Source organism: Eublepharis macularius, chromosome 2 (assembly GCF_028583425.1).
Source record: "Eublepharis macularius isolate TG4126 chromosome 2, MPM_Emac_v1.0, whole genome shotgun sequence".
NCBI lineage: Eukaryota > Metazoa > Chordata > Lepidosauria > Squamata > Eublepharidae > Eublepharis > Eublepharis macularius.
In genome coordinates this window covers 83,937,060-83,959,117 of record NC_072791.1, presented here as the reverse complement: position 1 = coordinate 83,959,117, position 22,058 = coordinate 83,937,060, and the positions used below count along the sequence as shown (strand labels likewise).

Below are 22,058 nucleotides of genomic sequence, written 5' to 3'. Positions count from 1 at the left end.
AACCATATGCTGCTTTTACAATGTCCTATTAGTGCAGTTTAGTTTAAATCATGATTGAAGCAAGTTGCCTCATTGCTTTTATTTAGTTATTTAAATCCTTTTAGTTATTTATATCTTTGAAGAAATATGCAGAGTATTGCATACTCTGTTTCTACTGCCTTTCACCACTCTACAAAATTCCTTGGTTGCTTCCTAAATTTTAGTGCTGTGTTTTTTTGGGTTTTTTTACTTGGTACTAATCCAGTTTGTGCTGTTTTTGTGGAATTATGGAAAAATGGGTGAAATGTTGTAGACAGGATCTTTTAGAACCCCATAGACCGACTAACTTATTTCATTTATAATCACTGAGACTCGGGGAGAAGTACAGAATGAGAAACCGGCCAATAAAAACAGTGTAATACATATGGACAATATAGTAAAAAGGATTACATTGCATTTTGCTTAAACCTTATCATTCAATTATTTACCGTATGTAATTTTTATGGAAAACTCATTCACCCTAACTAGACTTCACTTCCCAAATAACTTTTTAAATTTTTTACTTCATTTATGCCATGCCTTCTCCCCAGTGGGGACTCAAAGTGGCTTGCATCATTCTCCTCTCCTCCATTTTTTCTTCACATCAACCCTGTGAGGTAAGTTAGGCTGATCGTTATGTGAGTGGCCCAAGGTCACAAAGCAAGCTTCCACAGCAGAGCAGGGAATCAAACGTGGGTCTCCCAGGTTCTGGTCTATCATTCTGGCCATTACACCACAGTGGCTCTGGTTTGAAGAATTAATTAGCAAATAGGACGAGTTCCTTTTTAATTTCTACCATTTTGTTTGGGCTACTTTCAAGCAGGAAGGTTTTAGTTTGGTACACAATGTCCTTTGCTTTGTAGCAGTGGGTTCAGAAGTGAGTAATAATCCATATAAAGATGAATAAGTAGTTTCATGAATGATAGTCTGAGGTGGAAATTTTTTTCCCCTTGACACTTGGTCACAGATGTTTGATTTCAGTGGTATACCAAGATATTCCATTGTTGTGGGGTGTGATTGAGGAATCATTTTATTGAAAAGCTAATACTTTATTTTAATAAGTATGGTATTATTTTCAGTATTTAGTCTGGGCTCTGTGAGGGAAATGGTTTCAAGGAAAGTTGTCTTCCTGATGGGTCAGTGCCTGTGTTTGCTAATTATTGATTTAGTAACATGCTGGGAAAACACATCAAAGAGTTCTGGTTATTCTTGCTGCTAAGGTGCATGTGATCTGTAGCCATTTTAATGATGGCATTCTTGATAGATGTGTAATAAAAACATGACACCTTTTAACAAGTTAATTATAGGCCCTTTTATTAATTGTTCACAACTCTTGTCTTGTATCTCGCCTCCAATGGGGAAAATGTCCATAGTTCCAAAATGTTGTGTGCAAAAACAAAGATTAATTTTATCAGTGATATTATTAATGTGCCATTGGAATCAGCATTTTGGTGGAGGAAATCAGCAGTTGCCAAGTTATCTTAGACAAAGATAAACCATCTGACAAATTAACTGAGTGGAGTGACTTATCTTGAATAAAGGGTAGAAAATGTGCCCTTCATAGAAGTCAAATGTTACGTGATTTACATTGCAATCCTAAGCAGAGTATTAAGAGCCCCACGGCACAGATTGGTAAGCAGGAGTACCCAGTTTCCTGGGGGTTAAGTATAGATGACTGGGAAAGGCAATGGCAAATCACCCTGTAAAAAGTCTGCCAAGAAAATGTTGTGATGCAATGTCCCTCCATGGGTTAGTAATGACTCTGTGCTTGCACAGGGGACTACCTTTATCTTTTTACCTAAGCAGAATTACACCCGTCTAAGCCCATTGATTTCAGCGAGCTTAGACTGGAGAACTGCTTAGGATTGCACTGTTAGAAACTTAAACATGAACTCAAATGCTGTAGACTGTCTATATATTTAATAGTTAAATGTGGCCTCATGTGGATAAAAAAAATCCACACAGTGGGGCCACCTAGGCTACATGGTTCTGCAAAGCTAATTCTCATAGGCAAATGGCATCACTTGTTAGCGGGAGCTCAACTGTCTGTCCTGTCCTGTCAATTTTTTCATGAATGGACAAATAGATCACAGATGTGGTCTAGGAGAGAGTTAGCTCCCCCAAAGGAGCAATGCCATTCACCTGTGAAAATCGCTTCTCCCTTTTTTTTTTCGTTTGGGAACCCTGCAAAAGGGAAAACCAACCTGCTGCAACTGGTGTACAAGGACCTGAATATCAGGAATATCAATGTTTATGGCCTTTCTTATACCAAAATCCCTAAAATGCTGTTTGTTTTTTAGTGTACAATGTTGCCATTAGATGTTAAATGGAAGTAGACAAGTGGAGGCTTGCGAAAAAAGCAGAGGGGTTCCCCTCTCCAAACAGATCCTGTGGTGGCTTGCTGGAGCTAAACCTGGCCTCAGAGCGTCTTGCTGCTTCCTCACCTGGGCCTCTGGCATATTGCTACAACATTGCCCAAGACTCGGGTAGCTCACTGTCCCTGCATCAGTGCTTAAGTCAGCTTGCCACATCCTTGCCTGGGTGTCAGGTGGTTCACTGCTGTTGCCGCACTCAGGCTCGGGGCAGCTCACCACTTGGAGCACTTAGCCTCAGAGTGGCTCACCACTACTGTGTACATGGCCTCAGAGTGGCTTGCTGCTGCAGCAGCAGGGCCTGGAGCAGCTTGCCATCTTTTTGCCTGGACATATGGTGGCTTGCCATATCTTTGCCCAGGCCTTGGGTGTCTTGATGCTGCCGCACTGAGGCTTGGGTCTGCTCGTTACCCGTGGCTAATGTTGTGTGCTTAGGGTGCATGTCTAGACCTCAGGTAAGTGTTTTGGGGGAATTTAAGCCCCAAATTATTTTAATTTTGGGTTTCAGATTTGTCTACAACCCTGGGAAATCCCCTAAAGTTGCTGAAACATCTATTTTGTTCCAAAATGGCCCCAGTCTGCAAGCTTAAGTATCTGCACATTGGGACCACTTGGCTATTAGTATATACGGTGATAACACAAGCTGGAGATGTCCGAGTTTTAATGGGTTTAATCCAGTTCTTCCACATTGGTGTATAAAAACTATAGCCTTATGTGATGTGGGACATCAGCATTTTCATATAACTTGTATTTTGGTGTGTCAGGAATAGAGTTTTGATCTGTTGAGTCACAAGATGGTTTTTACTGACTGAATGGATTTGTTGCTTACAACTGTGTAAGAATTGTTTTAATTGTAATCTTTTTTTCCATCCAGAAGCTTGTGGGAAAGGTGGCTTCTTTCATTATGTGTGCGTCAGTCAAATATAGCACCCGGGGTCCAGCCCTCATCCCAAGAATGAAGACCAAACACCGCATCTACTACATTGCGCTCTTCTCCATTGTCCTGCTGGGTCTCATTGCTACAGGCATGTTCCAGTTCTGGCCGCACTCCATAGAATCTTCAAATGACTGGACAGTTGAAAAGCACAGCATTCATGATGTGCCTGTGATTAAGATTCCTACAGAAAGTGCCATCCCAGAGCGAGGAGACCTCAGCTGCAGGATGCACACATGCTTTGATGTCTACCGCTGTGGCTTCAATCCTAAAAATAAGATCAAGGTCTATATTTACTCCCTTAAGAAATATGTGGATGACTATGGTATGCCAGTCAGCCATACCATTACCAGGGAATACAACGAACTTTTAACTGCTATCTCTGACAGTGACTTCTACACAGATGACATCAACCGTGCCTGTCTTTTTGTGCCATCTATTGATGTGCTGAACCAGAACACACTTCGCATCAAGGAAACAGCTCAGGCTTTGGCACAGTTATCCCGGGTACTGATGTTACTATGAATACTAGAGCTGGAGCAAAATGCCAAGGATAGGGGTCTAAGAGACAAAAGCCAGATAGTCACAGGATGAATACTTATGAGAAGTTTCTACTGATGTAGTAGAGCAGTTTTGTCTATTCTATTTGTGATTGCTCCCTGTTCTGCCACTGTTTTGTGGTAATGGCTGCCAGTATTGAAAACTGAGACCATTATCAAGCAGGGTGACTGCGATCCCTCTGAAAGTGATGAAGCTTTCAGCCTGAGGCAGTGCTTGGTATCTGGAGAATAATGACAGACTTATAGCCAGGTTGAGACTGTGGTAATTTATTTTTCTTATTGCTTTTGAGTGATGTCAGATGTGTGCTTATCTCTGAAGCTGCGGGTTCTAGTGTGTGTGGTACTCAGATTTTCCTTCATTTTTTCTCCCTCCCTAGTTGGGATCGAGGAACAAACCATCTCTTGTTCAACATGTTGCCCGGAGGACCACCTGACTATAATACAGCACTAGATGTTCCAAGGGACAGGTATTGCTCTTTCTGCTTTTTGTAATGCATCTTTCCATAAGAGAGATCCAGACCTGTTGAATTCCAGTGCAACTCCCGTATTCTGGAATGTTCAGAACACTAGGGGGACACTTATTTTCCTTGCAACGCTTTGGGGACTTTGGTTCTGAAATTCAAGAAGGGGCCAATGTGGCTTACATTTCTCCTGGTGCTTGATTTTCAGTGCTTTCCAAAGTTTTTAAAAAACTTTATTTATGCCCTGCGTTTCTTCCCAGTGAGTGTTCAAAACAGCATTCTCCTTTCCTCCATTTTATTCTTACAACAGCCACCTTATGATATAGGTTAGAATGAGAGAATGTGACTGGTACAAGGTCACCCATTGAGCTTCTATGGCAGAGTGGGGATTCAAACCTGGTCTCCCAAATCCTAGTCTGATACTCTAACCATTACATCACACTTGGTCTCATAGGCTTTAACTGGTTGACTTTGATGTGTATTCACCAAAAAGGGCTTCCTATTGAAGATGAAAAATTAAGTTTCCAATTGACTGCAACTTAGAAACGGTTATTGAGCTTGTGTCTAACTATCATCATATTGGTATGATTGCAGAGAAAGATGTAAAAGGTACAGTTTCACTCCTCACTATTCCAAGTTTTTACATTGAATTCAGTGAAATGTGGATAGTGCACCCAAATTCAGAAAGTTACACTCCAGAAAGCCCTGTAGAATTAGAACAACTGTGCTGTATGTTTGCTTCATTTGTGTTATTTTCTGTCTACAGGAGAAAAAAGATTGCATGAATTTTAATATAAAGAACTCTGCAGGGGCTGGGATTTTGTCAGTATAGTAAATGAAAAGCAGTAAAACATGTGTTTCCTTCTTCCTTTGCTGGTAAACATGAGCTTGGATTCACACTAGCATTTCCATTAGTGCAAGTCTGTGTACCCACAGTGTGTAATTTTCCCACCACCTGTTAAGCCCCCCCAAATCCTCTTCCTAAGGGAGGAGTGTCCTAATTCCACTACACCTTGGCACTACCTCTTGATTTTCCAGGCTGTGGGAATCTGCGCGGCTGGGTAGTCATTGTATGTCTGGGGGTGCTTGAACCCAAGTAGGGAATCCTAGCCCCCCGCCTGTCTAGCCTACCAGAAATCGGACAGTTGTGTGCCCCATAAAGTCCTTAAGTGATCCAACTCATTGAAAGTGGGGTTTCCCTTTTTGCACACATAAGAAATAATTATTCTCTCAACTACCAATCTTAGCTAATTCTCTCCAGTTTGGGTAGGCGTTTAGTATTTCTGTGTGGATGAATGGCCAGGTGCATGGGTGAGAGTTGAATCACAGTCTGATATCTTTAGAAAGAGAAAAGATCTTTATGAACTAATGAAAATCCTCTACAAATTAAGAGCACAAAAGCATGGGAATATATACGAGAACATAGTATAGATATTACAGACAACTAGGAAATAAAAACTGAAAGCAATACAGGCTAAGTTACACCAGTTACAGAGACACCTGGGCATTTCTCTCAGGTTTGCAGGAACTACGAAATGAAAAATGGTCTCTATATTTGCATGGACTTCCAACTTTGTTCCTTCTTGTCCTTCTGGATTTGGTGTGTTTCCACTGAGAAAGCTGAACATTTAACCCTTTGCTTCCCAACTAGTAGGGATTCTGTGAGACCAATCATGTATTGGGGAGGAGGAGGGCTAATCTGCCCATTTCTCACCAAGCTGCCTTTGACCAATCATATCATATTATGTTCTGCTGGTTGTTAGAGCTTCAGACTGGATTATTAAAAGTAATTATTTCCCCCCTTTTGGGCTGGGTAGCCAGTGTGTTCTCCCCCCCCCCCCCAATTTGTCACCATAAATGTGGGTGCTTCCTTCCTTGAGCATAACATTAGGACTTTGGCAGAGATCACACAGGAATGTGTATTTTCCTGAAGCACGTGACCCACTTATTCAGAAGAGGGGGGGGCACCCAGGGGCATGATTTTGGGGAGCATACTGGGCTGATGTGAGAGGATCAGACCCTGGTCAAGCTGCCTGCCTTAGCAGTGCCTTGGCGGGGCTGTTCCCTGCTGAAGGCTCCTCTGGAGTTGGTGAGTGCAGTGTCAGGGCTACCCCGCCACCCAACAATGTCCTTCATGTTGTTGGCTTGTTTTACACTAAAAGTCACAACTTCTTCAAACTTTCATTGTAAGAAATCTTGAAGGGAGCTCTAGAACTATAGAAGAAATATACAGTTTTTAATAAAATATAGGAACTGACTAAAATAAACGAAGGTTACGTTTGCTCATATTGCAAAGCACATGTTAAAAATGAAAGGCTGTGTCTTGCAGCAATAGTTGTCTTTGACCAGATGGAGCTGTGGCAGAGCTGAGTAAAGTGCCATTTCCTGAGAGAGATTATTTCCCTGCTGCTATTACTTAAACTGCCTGATTTGTACACTGGGATTTAGAAGGCTTGATGCTCACAACTTAAAGGAACAGATGAGATTTCAGCAATAAAATCGACTGACAGTCAGTTTAGTACAAAGAGGGAGCATCAGCTGAGAACCCATGGGCCAGAGAGTAAGAGGAAATCAAGGGGAAACTGCTAAGAAGTGCATTCCTCTCTTGGTCTCCAGTGACCATTAAAAGACTGGCCTGCACTTAAAAATCAAAGAGTTAACTTCTTGGTTATTGCCTTGTGGGCTGAGATATTTAACTGGGTGTTGGTTCCCTGTGGGTTTTGTTAGCGAGATGCACACCTGTTTTCCAGAGGCTGATGAAGTGTTGTTACAGTTGCTTACTATATCCAATTAAAACAATCTGGTGTCTATTTTCTAATCAGGAGTAGAGGAGCAGGGTATAGAAGTGCAGGAGAAGCGACACATGAGCCAATTTCACTTTTTTCCCTTTCTTGTTCTACACCTCTGAGTTAATGTGACTGAGATTTAAAACATGAGAATCACAGCAGCATTCTAGAAGCTCACAGCATAGGGAATGAATGGGAAGGAATGCACAATCATCACTTTAGGTCTTAAAACTCAACACTTCTGTCATCCAGTGCCTAATCAACTTCCTTTGCCGTTAAAGCAGTAGTGAGCCTGGCCCGGTGCGTATGGTTTGTTTCTGTTTTTCTTAAAGCAGGAGTTTGAAATGTTCCTTTGCTTGCTGCATCTTTTATCTTGAATTCCTAAAGCATTTTGCAGCCGCCCTATCATGTATAGTTCCTCAATTGCAGAGTTCAACAACTGAATTTTCTATGCTTAGAATAAATCATGCAAACAACACTTATGTAACCTTGCCTATTCTGATGGGAACCAAATGTTTTTTCCCCAATACAGATTTTTTTTTTAAACTGTGGAGGAAATATATGGATGGGGGAAGGGATACATGAGTATGAGCACTTGCCTGTTGGCCGTGAGGAAGGGGGAAACTACCCAACTGAGGCCCTAAATCTCATGAGTACTGAAACCTTTTTCCTGATGTAGTTGAAAATTTTGTTTTTAGCCATGAAACCTAAATGATTCATTCTTTAATTTTTTTAAAAAAATAAGCTTTTAATATGCCATTTTTAGAAATCTTAGATGTTCATACAAGCATTATTTGAGAGCCAGTTTGGTGTAGTGGTTAAGAGTGCAGGACTCTAATCTGGAGAACCAGGTTTGTTTCCCCTCCTCCACTTGAAGCCAGATAATAATAACATACCTTGTGACCTTGGGCCAGTCACAGCTCTCTGGAGCTCTCTCAGCCCCACCCACCTCACAGGATGTTTTGTTGTGGGGATAATAATGACATACTTTGTAAACCGCTCTGAGTGGGCGTCAAGTTGCCCTGAAGGGCGGAAAATAAATCAAATGTTGTTATTATTATTCTAGTTGCCAGAAGAAATGAATGAGTTTGGGATACCTCCAATCATAATATTTACCTGAAGTCTCCCTGATCCTGTATCCTTCTTTTCATCTAGGTGTGCATACTGGGTTCATGATGATCCTAGGTATACTTGTAGTATGCCTGTTGAATACTACTGCCCTTCACAAGGGTGGTTTGTAGTAAGCAAGGGTTGTTCCCCTCTCCTACTGGTTTTCAGAATGTTTGGACAAACAAATATATTGCATTATCTTTGTATCAACACATGTATGTTTCTACATACATATGTCAATTTCTTCAGTGCCTCACTGATTATGTGAATGGTTTGGATGAGCTGGGTTTTGGAGATAAGGGATCGTAACAGATATTTTTCTTGGTCCTTAGAGCTCTGTTGGCTGGTGGAGGGTTTTCTACATGGACTTATCGGCAAGGATATGATGTCAGCATTCCTGTTTACAGTCCGTTGTCTGCAGAGGTGCAGTTGCCAAATAAAGGCCTAGGGTAAGCTTGGGCAGGAGGATATGAGGCTATATAACTGCATTTTTGAAGGGTTTTGATTTGGTGACAGACTTGCTTAGCTTGACCTTAAAGAGTTACTGCAAGAATAGATAGCATTGCCGAATGGACCAATGGTCTGATTTAATACAAAGACGTTTTTAATGTATGATGCCATAGAACATAAGCTGTAAAGAGATTCAGATTACAAAATGTTTCTGCTGATTTTAGTGCTCTTGTAATTGTTAAGAGCTATGACGTGGATGTGATTTCATCATAAAACAGTATCTGTTAACTTTACATATTAATCCTGTATGTGTTGTAGAAAATCCAAATTTTTACCAGATTTATCAAGTAATTTTTAGTCACGGATTCTGAGCAGAAAAGCTTTCCTTGTATGCCTCTGCTTTCAATTAGCTTTAACTAGTAGATGTTAATCCTTACTGCTGTGGAAGAAAATGGAAAATAAAACGTGGTTTCTCCTACAGCCAGCAGATGGAATAGAACTTATATATGCCTGACTTGTTTCTAGCTTTTGTCATTGCATATTCCAAAGAAAAATTTCCATGCTTGCAACGAGAGAGGACAGAAACACAATAAAATATTAAGACACATTCCCTCGCTCAGTTGCTCACAAACTGACTTGTTTTCACCATTTCACTGCAGAGGTCCCTCCTTACTCTTTCTTATAGATACACCTCTGTTGCTGATTCCCTTTCTCTCATAGCAGTGAGCGGTTCTATCTCGGCCATATCCCCATTGTGTAGCCTATGTCCTTTCTTTCACTTCAGGAAAGGAAGTAAATTGATCCTGACATACTAGTAGGCATTGCACTGGTCATTACTGAACATGATCCTGCAAGGGTTAATGTGTGCATTCAGTTAAGTTGTGGACAACTGAGAACAATTTCTTAGGGAGACCTGCTTCACAAGAGAAGGGTGCAGAGAAGGGTGGGTGCAGAGAAGGGAGGAATGATACTGTTCTCTCTTGAATAACTTGATAAAAATTCACATATACAGTGTATCTTTAATTCTATCTTGTTTCTTAATACTGTACAATAATTAGTCTTTCTTTCTAGGTGATTCTAAAGGTTCCATGGCTGAGTGGTAACAGTCTTTACATGTATATTAAGGAGCACCTCTTGCAGAGCTTATTACAAGTTGACCAACTATAAATCACCTTGATGTGTGCATTTTTCATTTATTTAAGGCAAATTTAGAACAGATGTATGCGTGAACTTTCAGAAGTGTCTGGCTTGGATCCAGTGGTAATTTCTGCAGATGGAAAGGATCCAATCCAGGGCTTGTAATATTTTTGTTTTCAAAATGTCATGGGTACTTGCCTCATATGCATACGAGCTTTGTGTAGAAATATCACAGCTTTGTTACATTTGCTTTTGACCCTGTTATTCGCCTACTTTTCTAATGATGTTCTTAAGTGTATCTATCAACTGATGGCATGCTTTCTGGAGATGATGAAATAGACTAGTCCATGCAAACGCATGCCACAGTAAGTTTTTTAGTCTTTAAGTTGCTGTAAGTCTTGTTTTTTTGCTACAATGCACTTTGTTATTTCATACTATTTTAATAGCAATCCAGTATTAGAGTGGTTTTCCTGTTGGCTTAATAAATAGCAAGCTATAGATAAGATACTGTAGTAGTGTAGTGCCATCTACTGGCTGGCTGTTGTTACTTAAAAAACTCAGCATAAAACTGTTTTTATTTGCTCATCTAAGCCACTCTATTGCCAAAGGCTCAGGACACGTTATAATGAGGAATTTTGCTCTGAAGTCTATGTTGTGAATGAGAAAAATAAAATTCTTTTTGGCTTGCTTTTTTTCTAAATATTTGTTTTTATATTTGAAATGAATCTCTCCTTTTAGTCGTAAACAGCATTGAATTGCAGGATTTTTAAAAAAATCACTGGCTTCAACAATGTGCCACCTAGCTTAGACCACTGGTATTTCTGACACTTATCTGCGGCTGTGTTGATTTATGATGTAACTTTTATTCTTTTTGGAAAGTTGAGATGAAAATTTCATTTCATTTTTATTAGCTTTACAATTATAAAGCCAATGATACCAATAATAGTTACGCAAGGAAGTTTTCTGACCATAAGACCTTAAAAATACGAATCTCCATGTATATTTTGTACCTTGCTCATTCCTTATGGGCTCTACTCTAGAGGGGTCCCTAAGCTTAAGATGGAGCACTTCATGGATGGGTGTTATTGCTGCTGGATGGAGAGAACTTAAAGTCCTCATACGTGAGCAACCCCCCCCCCTATGCTTAGAGCTTTAAATCTCAGGCTTTTTTGGCATTACCAGGATGCCCTAGTATGCATAAACAGGAAGGAATTTTCCTCTTAGCCAGATTGGCTGCAGATCCTGGAGATTTTTTGCTTTTTTCTGGGCATAGAGCAGGGATCATGGGGGCAGGGAGGGGGGGAGAGGAAGCTGTGAATTTCCTGCATTGTGCTGCAAGTGGGGGGATATTGGATTAGATGTCCCTTGGGGTCATTTCGAGCTCTATGTTTCTATGAGAGAGAATAGTGATGGTTATTAATGATATAGTAAGAATGTGTTGGATCCAGAGGTGCCTTTCTGTTTGTAGAAAGTGTGGTTCATAATTTTCCCTTTCTCCTCATTTGAGGAACATTCTCCAGCACTGTGTCCCATGTAGTTCCTGAGGATTTGCAGGAAGATGGAAAGGCAATAAAGATCTATTTAGAGCTATGTTTATGGTTCGTTGGATCCAGCTTTGGTGTGGTGGTTAAGAGCGCAGGACTCTAATCTGGAGAACCGGGTTTGATTCCCCACTCCTCCACTTGAAGCCAGCTGGGTGACCTTGGGTCAGTCACAGCTTCTAGCTCTCTCAGCCCCACCCACCTCACAGGGTGTTATGTTATGGGGATAATAATGACATACTTTGTAAACCCCTTTGAGTGGGTGTTAAGTCATCCTGAAGGGTGGTATATAAATTGATTATTATTATTATATGTAGAATATATTGCAGGTTATTCTCATTAACACATGAAAAAATGATATTCAGAGTCATAGATGTGCACTTGATTTTGCTTCTCACCCGTGCCTTGGAAGACGTGAATAATGTAAGGATTATCTTGCTCAGCTTCTGATGTGCACAGTGTTAGAGCACATGTTTTACATGCAGAAAGTCAGTGCTTCAGCTTCTAGCAGCTCTCCAGGTACTAGATCTGGGAAGCAAATCAGTGGTCTGTCTTGGTATAAGTCAACTTTACACATTCAAAGGCAGAACTGTCCACCCGCAGATCTCTCCTTCCTGATCACAGAGCAGCTAAACTCTGTACATCACCCACGGGTCTCTTCAGAATGCTGCTGGGTAACTTAAGCTGCAGTGCTGTTTTTAAAGTTATGAAAATCTGATGGAAACCAGAAGTTGAATTTTCCTTTTACACACCGTTCAAACACATCATTTGGCATTCTTTTTGCCAGTCTTAACTTGTGCTTTGGTCCTGGGTAATGCTGAGCTTGTTCTCTCTTCTCTGTACTAGAAGTGGTGTTGCATTGCTTATGAATGTAGGATTTTAGGGAGTTTGCTGCATATCTGCTATGTTAGTCTGGCATTGTTCATCAGAAAAAAAATGTAGGATATTCTGTCTGTCCTGCTACAGATTTTTATACTGAACCCTTAGAACAAGCTGCCACTTAACCCAGTGAGGCAATAATGTTGGAGTTTCAGTTAAAACTGAAATCCTTTTCAGTATGATGCAAGGCTTATTTGTAAAATGCATGTCATTTCAGTGCTTTCCAGTTCAATTTTGAAGACTGTCTTTTCAGTATTTACTGGAAAGCATACTATTTATTCAGGGGCACTTACTTCCAAATAAGAGTGCACAACATGGCAACCTTAGGTTGCACATGTACTTGGAAGCAAATCCCATTGAATTCAGTGAGACTGACTCCTGGCTATGCATGTGAAGGATCAGTCTTACTAGCTTGCAGTCTTACCATTGCTGTTTACGATTCAAGCACATTAATCCCAGGGTACTCACAGTGTAGACTGCAGAGATATAGCTCTGTATATCATTTACCTTCTAGTAACTACTGTTAGTTGGTTGTACAGCTTGTTTCTGGATTTCTCCAGGGTTCTTGTACTGTATATGATAGATGATTGCTTCCACCATGACCTTACTCAGGTCCCAGAATATTGGTGGAAGAAAAAAAAATGCAATGCACTGTGCCTATGAACCTAGCAAGCATTGGTTCTGCAGTTGCATAAAGGAAAAAACATTTTATGTTATTTAGTGAGGGCGTTGTTTGATTTGTCCATTTATCTCTATGATACTCTTCAGTCCTCGCAGGTACTTCCTCCTGTCCTCTCAAATGGCTCTTCATCCTGAATACCGTTCTGAGTTGGAGGCTCTTCAAGCTGAAAATGTGGAATCTGTATTAATCCTGGACAAGTGTACCAACCTTTCAGAAGGAATCCCTTTTATTCGTAAGCGTTGCCACAAGAATCAGGTTTTTGATTATCCTCAGGTGCTTCAGGTAAGGCTGTCTGTTTTTCTTCTTGTGTCCCCAGTCACCTTTGAGTTGATTACAGTAGAGTATGAGAAGAATTTTTTTTTAAATGGTCTAATGTACATGTTGAACATTATTCCATAAATTGTATTTTACGGCTAGTTCACACTATAATTTGAGAAATGTATTTGCTGTCAATTCCAGGATACGCTTTGGGGTCATATATACACTGCTACTTAACTTGCAGAAGAAATACATAGCATCTTATTTTTAAGATGTGTGTGTTTCCAGAAGGCACCCCCTCCAAGAACCCAGGGTAGTGTAAAGGAAGTTACCATACTTCATCCTCGCAACAACCCTGTTAGGTAGGTTAGGTTGATGGCTCATGGCTTTCCTAAATCAGTTATGACATTTCCTCCTCCTGCTTCTTTGTCCTTAAATAGCAGAAATGGCACCAGAGACATTTTTAAAATTCAAAAGTAACTAATTGTTTTATTTATTTTAGAGGGGAAAGGTCAGGTGGAATCAGGGGTGGAAAAATTTCTGAGGAAATTCAACATAGAAATCTCTGAGGTAAAAACAGTACATGCATAGACTTTAGTTCTTATGCTTTTCACAAATATTTAAATTCTTATGTTTAGAGGCTTTTGTTCCCATGTTTTCCCCACTCTAGTACACTTCCTTTTTCTCTATCAGGTTTAAGAATGCTAGTACCCACTTCCTAGTACTCCAAACCCCTTCTTTCCAAGAACCAGTGCTTTTCTTCAATTTTTGACTGAATCCTAAAGTCTCCAGAGGCAATTTCCAGCGACACCCAACCAGGAATCTCTTCACTCTCCAGAGCTACCTTTCTGTTTAACTAGGTAGGGAAAGTTTCATCTCCTTAGAAGATCTATCCCCTTTTCCTTGGCCCGTTTGGGAGTCTGCACCTACTTCCCAAAATTCCTTGCCAACTTTTCCCCAGTTCTCCTGTCAATGTTAAGCTGCTCTCCGTTAGGACTCCATCTCACAGCTGTTCACATTCCTCTCAGCTAGGACTGAAAACAGATCCTCCTCTTTCCAGCTCATGCTACCCAATCAGATTTCTTGAAGTAGCCTGTCACTCAAAGCTCTCTGTGTCTGTGAGGGATTAACTCTTAACAGTCCTTCAGCTGTTTGTACAGCACTTCCAGGCTTTTAAAAAGTGCAGTCCATCAAATCCATCTTCATGACAGAGTAGGATTTGAACCTGGGTTTCTCACATGCAGTTTATTTATTTTATTCAACTTATACCCCACCCTTCCCACAAGCAGGCTCAGGGCGGCTTCCAGCAAATATACTGTTAAAATACAATAAAAAATACACATTACAATTCATGTGCCATCAGACAGATCGGCTACTGCAAGATCATCATAAACCCTGGCACCACCATGATGTAACTCAAGGGCAGCTGTAAAAAGACGGTATGGCAGTCAGAAGGGAGACAAAAAGCTGGCCTCTAGTCAAAGGCCTGTTGGAACATCTCCATCTTGCAGGCCCCGTGGAACTGTAAAAGGTTCCTCAGGGGCCGGATCTCCATTGGGAGAGTGTTCCACCGGGTTGGGGCCAGGGAAGAAAAAGCCCCGGCCCAAGTTGAAGCCAGCCAAATGTCCCTCGGGCTGGGAACCACCAAAAACTGCTTATCTGCAGAGCACAAGGCCCTCCCATAATGGGAGAGGTGGTCCCGTCCATATGCAGGTCCCAGTCCGTGGAGGTCTTTAAATACTAAGACCAGTACCTTGAACTGAATCCGGAACTCAACCGGGAGCCAGTGCAGCTGGCACAACACAGGGCGGATATGCACCCTAAATGGTGTCCCTATAAGGACGTGTGCCTCTGCATTCTGGACCAGCTGCAACTTCCTGGTCAAGCTCACAGGCAGCCCAGAGTAGAGGAAGTTGCAGTAGTCTAGTCTAGAGGTGATAGTCGCATGGATTACTGAAGCTAGGTCTCGGGGCAAGAGATAGGGCGCCAATTGCCTAACTTGTCGAAGATGAAAAAATGCAGATCTGGCAACGGCTGCAACCTGGGCCTCTATAGAAAGTGTGGCATCTAAGAGCACACCCAGGCTTCTCACCATTGACGAAGGCTGTAGCTGTACTCAATTGATGTCTGGGAGCCAGATTTCCAATTTCCTCGCCCCACGATCCAGATACAGAATCTCTGTCTTCTGGGGATTCAACTTCAGGCGATTCTGACACAGCCATTCTCCCACAGCATCCAGACACCGGGCCAAAGAGTATTGTAACTGGCCGTCCATCAACAGATAGAGCTGAGTGTCGAAGTTACGGACCATCTGGGCAAGGGGGCGCATATAGATGTTAAATAACATCGGGGAAAGATTCGCCCCCTGAGGGATGTCGCACACCAAAGAATGGTGGATGGACATCTGTTCCCCAAGCGTCACCCTTTGTCCCCGACTATGGAGTAAGGAGCTCAGCCATTGCAACGCTGTCCCATGGATCCCCGCAGCGGCGAGGCGGTGAGTCAAAAGATCATGGTCGACTGTGTCAAATGTTGCTGTAAGATCCAAAAGTATCAGCAGTGCCGACCTGCCCTGATCCAAGTGTCACCGCAAATCATCCATTAGGGCGACCAGAGCTGTCTTTGTTCCATGGCCAGGCCGGAAGCCAGACTGGAACGGGTCCAAGGTAGAGGAATCGTCTAGGAATGCCTGTAACGGTTCTGCAACTGCCCTCTCCATTATCTTGCCCAGGAATGGAAGGTTCGAAACTGGGCGATAATTGGCTGAATCAACCAGATCCGATGATGGTTTTTTCAAAAATGGCTGCACCACTGCCTCCTTCAATGAGTCCAGGAAAACCTCAGAGCTCAAACACAGATTAATGATGTCAGCTAAAGGGGCCTGAATCCCAGCACCACTGGTTTTCACCAGCCATGACGAGCATATGTGCAATTGGCACATGGTAGGCTTCACAGAACACAGGATCCTATCCACCTCATCCTGGGAGAGTAACCTGAAGTGGTCCAGTATCAACCCTGAAGGTGGCCAAGGGGCCTCTAGTTCACATACTGTCTCAAGTGTTGCTGGCAGATCACGGCGGAGCGACAAGATCTTATCCACAAAAAAGCTTCAAATGCCTCACAGCTTAATGCCAAATTAACATTTCTTCTTGTCCCCTGAGAGAGGGACATTAATGACTAGAATTACCCTAGACAATTGTGCTGGGTAGGAGCTTGCGGCTGCAATGGAAGCCACATAATAATCTCTTTTTGTAGCTTTCGCCACCATCTCATAGGCTTTCATAAACGTCCTATAAGATGTTCTTGACGCTTTATCACGAATCTGCCGCCACACTCACTTTAGCTGTCTCAGCTCCCATTTAAACTGCCGTAGCTCCTTGGTATACCAGGGGACTACTTTGGTCCAGGCATGTAGAGGGCGACAGGGAGCGATCTCGTTGATGGCTTCAGAGAGATGGATATTCTAGTCCTCTATCAGCTCATCTAACGAGCCGCCAGGGGCATTGGATCACACAGGGCATTCTGGAAACCATTCGGGTCCATGAGACCCCGCGGGCGAGTATAAATCTGCTTGTTGCCCAGACGGGTCGAGGTGCCCAGACAGGCTGTCAGGATGAAATTGTCTGACAATGGCACTGCTATTGGGATATCCAGATCCATCTGTATCCCCATTCCAAAGATCAAGTCCAACATGTGTCCTGCTCGAGGCGTGAAAGCTGAAACAAACTGGGAGAGTCCCAGTGCCACCATGGGTGACACTAGGTCCATGACCCGCGAGGAGGCGCCATCATCAGCATGGACATTGAAATCACCTAAGACCAAAAGTCAAGGGTGTTCCAAAGCCCAGCTGGCTACCACCTCCAGCAGATCAGGCAAGGCAGTTGCTGGTGCACTTGGCGATCGGTATACCAGGCAGATGGCTCTACAGCATCCCACGCCAGGGCCACACAATCAGTGCCTCACTCCTCCAGGTGAGGAGTTGGCTTCTTTTTTTTTTAAAGCAAGCCAGCAGGTTTCAGGTGGATGTGTCTGAAACCAGCAGAAAGTTGGGCAGCCTATAGTAAACATTTGTATTAGGTAAGCTTTGATGGAAGGCCATGCACGAGTCAGGGCCAGAAGCTTGTGCTAAAGTGAGGAAGGAAGCACTAGATGCAACTTATCAGTCCTAATGTTAACTTGTAATAAAAGGCAAAAGCTGTATCTTCAAAATAAAGGATGCCTTTCTAAGTTTTAGCATCACTAACAGTGCAGTCCTAAGGAGAGTTACTCTAGTTTAATCCCATTGATTTCAGTGGGATTAGACCTGAGTAACTGTTCTTAGGATTGCACTGTTACGTAAATATATATAATTCTAGCAACCAGTTTGGATCCACCAGAATATTTCATAAATACTAGCGCCCTCGTACAAGTAGATGTATGGGGAAAATACCTTATGAAAGGACCCCCTTAAGCTAAGCTAAACATTGTATCCTGAAGTGTTTCTCACTATGGCAAGATGTCATGCAAGCAACTTCTGTTTTCTGTAAGATGTAGGGAGAAATGTGCTAGCTTTTGTGCTAACAGAACTGCTCTGTCTGTTTATGCTTGGATTCAAGTCACTGTTTTTGTCTTTTCTGATTGATTGGATCTGGGCATTTTTTTTACTTCTAGTCCGTCCTGTTCTGAAGATTCAGAACCAGTAATAGTCATCTTCTATGAAGTGGAGGAAGTCGGAATTTAAAGAACAGAGAGTCAGAAATAAAAGTAAATTACACAGTTTTTAGAATGTTAGCTATTAAAATGCATATGCAAACTAATTCTTTTTTCATACAGCCTTTGGAGAGAGCCAGAAATAGTTTTTCTGCTGCAGGCAAAATACATGTTTTTACCTGTCTTTCCATCTCTTCTGGAGAATTAATTTCTAGGCTGCTCCAAGGCAGTTCAGTAAGGATAGGTAATGTATGCAGAGCAATAAACTCAGGAGCATCACTTGAATCCAAATTGTGCACTTCATCTACCTATGTTCAATAGTATGTACTGCATCAACATTCCCTCTGGTTATAGAAATCTGTTGAGCTCAACCTAGTTTTCCACAGACTATTTACCCTGTAATGTGTTTGCCCTTCCTTCTCTAATGACACTGTTCTCTCAAATATTGGGGGTAGTTGAGGCTGCCACAATTCAAATTTTACTTGAATTAGCTCTACATATTTCTTTATACAGAGAGTCACCGTACATTGTTGGCTTTTTAAATTTGTTGGTCTGTTTTCTGTTTTGTTCTTGTTTTTATTCCTGGGGAAGATTCTTGAAGATTTGCATGGTGCTTACTGAATGGACAGTTTACCTTTGAAGAACATATACTTACAGAACATATGTCTATGCTTTGCTGGAAAGGAAAAGCATAGATGACTGGGGAAAGCAATGGCAAACCACCTCGTAAAAAGTCTGCCAAGAAAACGTTGTGATGCGACGTCCCCCCATGGGTCAGTAATGACTTGGTGCTTGCACAGGGGACTACATTTACCTACCTTTTTACCTGCTGGAAAGGAAAGGCAGAAGAAAGTGTTAAGCTAGATTTCATACTTGCATGCCTTGGGTAGTGGTGGTGCTGGTGATTATCATCATCATCATCATCAATCTTTTCTTCAGGCAACTGAAGACAAAACCTGTTTCCAGGGTACAAAACAGAGGAGCAGCATCTAGCAATATGAATAGAAAGTTTTGCTTCTAATTGCTATTCTCTGTCTCTGGATGTCTGCTAACAGTCTCTGAAATTATACATAGGGGGATAAAGCAGCGACATTGGGCAGAAACACACAGTCATGCAAATAAACCAATTTGTTTTTTTAAAAAAATGTTTCAAATTCCATGCTGAGTTGTGAGGGAAGGGCTCTCCTGTATCCAGATGTTCAGCCAGAAGATTAAATGATCCCTATTTCCATTTAGTTTCATTTTTTTGTAGACTGAATTTTCCTAGAATAGTAAGTGAAGTTAAAAAAAAAAATAGAAGAGAGCTTTTACATGTAGAGTAAACTAAAATAATTTCCCTCACAAAAGCCCCATATTCCTCTTTGGAATGTCTGGCTGATAACGGTGATGATATGAGTAGAAGTATTTATAGTAACTTTTGTCTAGACAGGAAAGATGGTTGGTTGGGCAGATGAACATACGCATCCACAGCTGGGGTACTTTACTACTCCTAAATCTCTCTTTCCTTCCTTACCCCTAGCAAATGTATATGGATTTGCCACCTGCTACTAAATAATCCAGAAGATGTTCATGATTTTTTAGATCCTGAGGAGTTAGCCGTGTTAGTCTGTAGTAGCAAAATCAAAAAGAGTCCAGCAGCACCTTTAAGACTAACCAATTTTATTGTAGCATAAGCTTTCGAGAATCACAGTTCTCTTCGTCAGATGCATGGAGGGCAGAAAGAAACTGGTCTAATTTTGCATGATTTTTTACTCTTTCCATTTAATTTTTAAAATGTATATGCTAATGTAAGATGATACTGTGATTTCAAAGGGAATACTTGTGGTGGATTCTGATGGACCACCTTGAGGTATGCAGTGCTCATTGTATTCTACAGGGGGCCCTCTCCACAGTGGCTGGGTATATTGCATTTGGGAATACTGTTCAATTTGGGGGCAAAATCTGTGATACACATGTTGGGGGCAAAAGGAAAGATTTTGATACTCTCTTGGTGGTAGCTCTCACAGCTTTCTCTTACAGTCTCCCATGTGGTGAGTGCCTATTCAGTTCTGTTGGAGAAATTAATCTATAGAATGAACCACACTGGAAGCTAGCTATGGATCAAACCACAAAAAACTTTTAGTTAATGGAGATTCTTTCAATTATACAATTTATTCCCACATATAGAGTTGCTTTGGAACTGTGAATGGTGCAGGGTGCTCTTGTTTTGTCTTAATGCCTTGGTCCCATTTGGAGAAAGATGAAAATTGAGTTGATTCCATACAGAAATGATTTGCTGTTAAAGAAAACAAAGAGCTTCCCTATAGGAGGTGCTTGTCTGAACTATTAGAAGGCAGCAAGGTGCTTAATAGCTCTCAGTTCCCTTGCTTCTCTCCTCAAGAAATTTCTTACAGTAACTTCAGTTCTCCCTTAATAGGCTTCAGAGCCAGCCTGTTAGCTTCTGGCTTACTCCAGACTTCTGATGGATTTCTAATGGAATGCATCTGATTGGTCTACTCTCAATTTGACCCAGTTAGCCGCTGTACACTCAGCTCAAGTAATTATCATTGTATGCAGTCCTGTCATTATTTTTCCAGATTTTTACTAATAGTTTGGAACCATAGGGGCTGAAGTTTCAAGGGGAAGATTGGCACTGGAGATCTTGCATAGTTTTCCTGCTGAAAATGACCATCACCAAGCTACTTTTACCTCTACTGGGGAAACCTTACTGGCGTCCTTATGGTTTTCCCATGGGAGAAAAAACAGCTCAGGAAGTGGTTTTTTTCCCAGAGGAAAAGGCACAAGATGGATGAGTTAAATATCTCCTCCCCCGTGTTAGTCTTAACATTCATGTCTGTAATCTGTAAAAAAAAAAAAAAAAAAAAAGTGGGGGGGGGGGGCTGGAAAAATAATCGTGGATCTTCAAGCTCTCTCCAAGCATGCCAGCTTAATAATAACTGCAATGTTGCAGCATTAAAAAGCACCAATTTAGTTTCTTACATACCCAGTCTTGTACTTTATACACTGAACATATTTGTAGGACATTTTGTTTTCTTCGCTGGGTTCTTTGCTTCCTTTAATGGTAAATGACTTGTATGGAATCAAGTGTAGGTGTTATTATACAACTATAAATAAACATTTTTAACTTGTTTGAGAAGGGTTTCCAGAGTAAGGATGTTGTCCAATCAAATAAATCTTTGTTAACTCAATTACTAAGTCTTAATAAATTGTATATTAATGAAACATTCTGAGGGAAATGCATATTTTTGTTTTTGGATGTTGAAGGCACCATTTTAGAAGGGGCATTTTCTGCTATCTGAAAATTGTTCTTGTTAATCACCTTTTCGAAGTATTTGTATTTAAAAGATTCAGTTTGCTGCCTGATTAATTAGGAGCATCATTTTAATCAAGGCATCCTATCCCAAAACCTTGCATGTCAGACATACGGTTGTTCAAAAACACGTGTCAGACTTATGTCATTCTCAGTTTACATATTTGTTGCAGGTAGCACCAATGTAACACTGCTGTTCATGTTTGCTACTTAAAGTGTGCATTTGTCCTTATCCTACCCTACTGTGAAGTGGAAGTCTTTGCAAGCAAATTAAGGAGGCTCATAGAATTGTTTGGAAAGACTTATTGTGATAATGTTGGAAAACTTCTGGACTACAGTCCCTGAAATGAAATATGGAGAAAGCTATGTAGTTATTATTATTAGTAACCTCCAAACCTGGCCCATCAGTCAGAATAGTTCTACAAGATATGAATAATCCATATTTTGGTTTTAAAGATGGTGATGAAGGGTATTGACAACCAGAGACTGGGCTTTTTCAGTAGTGGCACCTTGCCTGCCACTTTCTCCAGGCCAAAACATTTCAGTTTACCCATGGTTTTAATGAAGGGGTTGATCTTTTAATATTGAAGCCTGAAAATGGTTAAATTCAGTGATTTGTTTTTATTCTCTGGATGGGCTTTTAATGCTGAGTTATTAATTAATAACTTATAATGTTTTATATTTTTATTATATTTATTTTGTAAGCTGCCTCGGGTGGGTTCCCTGGAGATGTAGCATAAAAATTTCTAAATAAATAATATTTATGTGACAAGCTAACCAAAATGCAGAATGGGTGTCACTGGAGTGAGGAAGGGAGTTGTGTATGTTATATGAATAAATTTTCTCACTTTGTCTATTTTTGATGATATTT

At 41.2% G+C, this 22,058-nt stretch overlaps 1 protein-coding gene across 1 annotated transcript in view; it reads left to right on the top strand.

Annotated features, from left to right (window-relative positions):
• EXT2 (exostosin glycosyltransferase 2) overlaps positions 1–22,058 on the top strand; it is a 139,806-nt gene that overhangs the window by 974 nt on the left and 116,774 nt on the right. The window contains exons 2-5 of the mRNA XM_054971804.1: positions 3,265–3,839; positions 4,262–4,351; positions 8,574–8,690; positions 13,017–13,212. Coding sequence (XP_054827779.1) covers positions 3,295–3,839; positions 4,262–4,351; positions 8,574–8,690; positions 13,017–13,212 — 948 coding nt within the window. The 5' untranslated portion in view covers positions 3,265–3,294. The remainder of the gene's footprint in view (positions 1–3,264; positions 3,840–4,261; positions 4,352–8,573; positions 8,691–13,016; positions 13,213–22,058) is intronic.